The sequence below is a fragment of the Apis dorsata genome, unplaced genomic scaffold, assembly GCF_000469605.1.
Source record: "Apis dorsata unplaced genomic scaffold, Apis dorsata 1.3 scaffold_52, whole genome shotgun sequence".
NCBI lineage: Eukaryota > Metazoa > Arthropoda > Insecta > Hymenoptera > Apidae > Apis > Apis dorsata.
The window spans coordinates 2,657,851-2,662,331 of NW_006263353.1; the positions used below are offsets into that span (position 1 = coordinate 2,657,851).

General features: G+C 38.7%; 1 protein-coding gene across 1 annotated transcript in view; it reads right to left on the minus strand.

The window, feature by feature from the left end:
* LOC102672432 overlaps window positions 1-4,481 on the minus strand; it is a 137,579-nt gene that overhangs the window by 33,828 nt on the left and 99,270 nt on the right. The window contains exons 3-4 of the mRNA XM_006609296.2: window positions 2,894-3,029; window positions 2,338-2,471 (exon numbers count right to left, since the gene is read on the minus strand). Coding sequence (XP_006609359.1) covers window positions 2,338-2,471; window positions 2,894-3,029 — 270 coding nt within the window. The remainder of the gene's footprint in view (window positions 1-2,337; window positions 2,472-2,893; window positions 3,030-4,481) is intronic.

Consider the following 4,481-nt stretch of genomic DNA (forward strand, 5'->3'; position numbering starts at 1 on the left):
TCTTTATTTTTTGATTTTCTTTCTTTCTTGGAACGATCGAAAAGAAAGAAAGGGTGTTTGAGAAGTTCGGTTGGTTCGTAAAATAGGAGGATATTTGAATAATTTTTTTTTTCGATAAATCAAAGATTCGAAGATTTTTCAAGGGAATATAATTTATTATTTTTGAATCTTTTCTTTCTTTTGTTTAAGAAAAATTGGCCGAGTATATCCGATTTTCTTAAAAAAAAAAAAAAAAAAACAAGAATTGAAGCCGAACGAAATTTTGTAAATATTTTTATATCTATCACGTTCTACTATATTTTAATTTTGCAAAATTTCCCGCTGAGAATTTGTATTTTTATCCGAGATATCTGATATGACACATGAACGTGAAAATTCAACGAGGAGAATGGGAATTTTGCACGTAATGTCGAACAACTGGATGGTTTATGGCTTGAATTTCTGCATTTTTACAAGTGTTATATATTGAACGTTACGCTTACAAACTAATACAATATCTATATGTCTTATTCATATATTTTTTTAACGAAGATAAAATATCTACTCTCTCATAATAAACATGAAATAGAAAAAACTATTTATACAATAAAAAAAAAGAAATAAACTAAGATCAAAAAATTTCTTCTTTCAATTTTACAAATTTATACATATCCATCCACATTGTTTTACTCGAAATTTCACTTGAGACTTTTCAAATCGACTCCAAATGTATTACATCCCTTCTGTTTTACATTTATAGCGTCTTTCGCGCGATAAATTTGACACCCCGAAATCGAATCACTCGTAATTTAAAAGATAGATAGACTTTCGAACGTCGAATCGATACTCCCACCAAATTGGATCTTCTTCAAGATTTTCGTTGGTTTGATTCTTCGCTTGTAACGAATTGCGCCCCATTAAAATCCTAGACAGGTTATTCGAGGTTATTCGAGGGTGAGAGGAGCGTATATAAGAGGTGTAACAGAGGAAACGGCATTCATTAGTTCCTCGTCAGACCTTCCATTCCATTATCGTGTCAGTGGCCTCAGTGTCTTCTCATCTGATTTATATCCATCCTTTTAAGTGAATATACTTTGCCACCACCTTTCACGATAGACACTTATTGCCTTGTTCGATCGTCCAATTTTTCAATTCACCCGTTAAATCACGAAGAAATATCGATTAAATAAATATTATTCAATTTATTAATAATCTTCTAGGTCTTCAAAATAAATATCGAAATTATTTTTATTCGCGAAATATTTGGAACGATTTTAATTCTCGTGTTTCTTTTCTTTTCTTTTATCATCTAAACTTCAAATAATCGAAGAGACCATCAATTTCAAAGTCATTCTTCCCTACGATATTTTATCCACTATAAAAATATCACAAATTCGACATGAACCTCTCTTCGAATTTTTTTTAAAAAATTGTGTAAAACAGAAATAGGAACGAAGCATACATAGTGGCCTAAATAATATCTCTATCGTTGAAATAAAATATTTATATAATAATTTTAAAAAGATTCCTCGAAAAATTAAAATTGTGCATTATTATTCACAATTATTATTATTAATTGTGAAATTGTTATTGTGAACTATTATTCACAACCGAAGGTTTTATTTATATAAAATATAAATAAACACCCTGAATAACGAAAATTTCACGAGAAGAATGGAGAATCTCTCGAGGAAGCGTAATTAGAAACGAAGACACCCTAAAATCGTATCGAAAACGTTTCTGGATAAACCATGGAGGATTTCTCGACGAACGTATCATCCCCGCGTTCAAACGGGGGATGAAATAATTAGCGAGTCGGCGAACCCATTTGCCCCGAATCCCATTTACCCCCTCGACTCTTGTTTACAAACACGTGCAACGGCGAAATAATTCGTTCGTTTGCGGGAATTAATTACGAATTATAAGCGGAACATCAAATTGCTCTAATTAATTAATCCATCACAATGGGGAGAGGAGAAACGCCCGGTGTACGCGTTTGCCAATACATCGACATTAACAATTCACCCGCGAAATATAATCGTTATTACTCTTCTGACTACGAAAACTACCATATCAATTCTTCATCTCACTGGTGGAGTCTATTTACGCATAACTAAAAACCTTGTCCCCAAAATCCACCCTTCACCACCCCCCTTTCCCTTCTCAAATAATTCTAGAGGGCAAGAAAGAAACAGCTCCTGTCGACAACGAAGCGAACACACCTGAACCGGTGGGGGTGAGAAGGTAAATGGAACGGAAGGGAAGGTGGTTGGAAGAAGGGTGGTGGTTGCTCGCTTCCCTTAATCATCGAGTAAGGTCACGTAGCTACGCTCGTCGAGGGAAAGAGAGTGTACTCACGAGATCCTTGTTCAACTTCCACGTAATGGCGGAGGCTGGCCTCGAGTTGCCCGTTGTGCAGTTCGCCCGTAGCAGCTCGCCCACGGCGATCCTCTCCTTCTCGGTGTCGATCGTCGGGTCCGTTTTCGGCGCGTCTAAGGGCACAATGGCAATTAAATCGTTTAGACTAAAATTATTCAATCCCCTTCTCGTTCTTTCAGGGAAAAAATTCTATCTAATCGATTATATTAAAATGTCTTATTCCACTCGATCAAAGCAAGCAACGTTTCCGTTAATTTTTTCCAAATCATCTTCAATAACTTCATACAAGGAGTATCGAAGGGTGATCGAAGGGGGGTTGGATTGGAGGAGAGGGAGAAGGAGTTCCTCCTTTCCTCGGGAAAAGTTGCCACGATCCGACATGAAAATGGGACGCACGTAGGGCGGCACGTGCGCCGCATTACAGGGGAGGCGCGATTCAGCAACGGAGGAGGGGGAGAGGAGGAGGATTTGTCTCAACCCTCGGTTGGAAAGTTTTTAATTCTCGGCCGAGTTGAGCTCGGGCAAACCAACTCACCCACCACCTCCATCCTGGCCCTTTTGATCTGCGCGTGATACGAGGGTTTCCCGCCCATCACCTCGCACTTGTACATCCCCGTCATCTTCCTCGACACGTCGACCAGCGTCACGTCGTGCGAATTCGACTTGGAAATCTGCGAAACAAATGAAATCGGAAAGTCGCGATCACATTTTTTTTTTTTTAATCTTATTTGAAAAAATTCATACGAAATTTTCCTTTCTCTTCTTCGTAATTCCATTTTTCGAGAAAAATGTTCCAACTCGAAGTTGGAGGGAAACAAGAGGAGGAGGGGGAGAGGGGATTTTCCCGCATTTCGACGAACTTCAATTTGGACGAAGGGACCAAGTTCTCTCGCTCGCTTGAAACAACCTACTCACGCTACGGGAGAGAAATCTGATAGCTAGGAGGAACTTACTTTGCAACCCCCTTTCCACGCTTCGTGATATCGTTCCTCAACCCGGAAGTTGACTCGACTCGACTCCACGGTTCACGCTGGAAATGTATTCTTCCATCTCGGAAATTCTTCCCGCTCGAATTCGATTAATTCCCTTCCACCGTGGTATATATTATCCAACTATCCTCGATTCTATTCAACTTTTTCGGAAAATCGGTTTTCCCCTGAAAAACGGGCCGAGGCTTCGATGGATCGATCCGTCTGGGAGAAGATCTGGGGAAGATTCGAAGATTGTTTTTCTTCGAGATTCACGAAGATGGTTGGGTAAGTGTAAATTGGAATTAGGAGTATTCGAAGATTTCGATCCGCGATATTTTTTGTTATTATCAAGTGTATTTCGAAAGAAATTTATAATAATAATGTAAATTTCCAATTTATTTTTCGTAAATTTCTAATAAGAATTCGTATCTATCATCCGTTGGATTCTCACCGACACATTCAACGTAATAATTAACATAATTTTAGATATCTCTGTCTGCTCCCTGTTTCGCATCGAGGCACAATTTCCAGCGTAAATCCACCCCCCCGATTAAATAGCTAAATTCAATTCTACCTAATGGCCGGTTAACACAGAAATTCCCTCCTATGTTACGCGCATCATCGAGAAATTATTCAATAATTACTTCATAATTATTCGATCGAACGTATTATCAATTAAAACAAAAATACTAATACTTGAAAATATCGAATCACTGCACACGAAAAGCAATAACGAAAATTTCGAAATTTAAAGAAAGAAACAAATCTAGGAATTTTTCGTTCGATAGTTACCCTCTTCACGAGTGTAGTAAGCGAAGTCAAGCGGTGACGTTTCTTTCGTCGAGACTTCCGCCATCAGGATCGCCGGAAACGGTTGAAAAGAGCTTGTATCCGGTGCAGTTTGTAAAGCGGCCGAGAGGAGACGTCGCGATGCATATAAATGATTGCAACGGAGGGGAGTGGAGAATACAGTCCGATCGAGATTTAGACGTGGGGAGAGGGTTAGATGGAAGGTCGATAGCCGCGTGGAATACAAAGTAATTCTGGCCGGGTTGCTCGAGAGAATCGAGCCGGGAAATAAAAGGAGACGAGCCAAGAAAGGAATTATACGCGTTTCCGCGTTGGAAATTTATATAAAAAAAAAAAAATGAG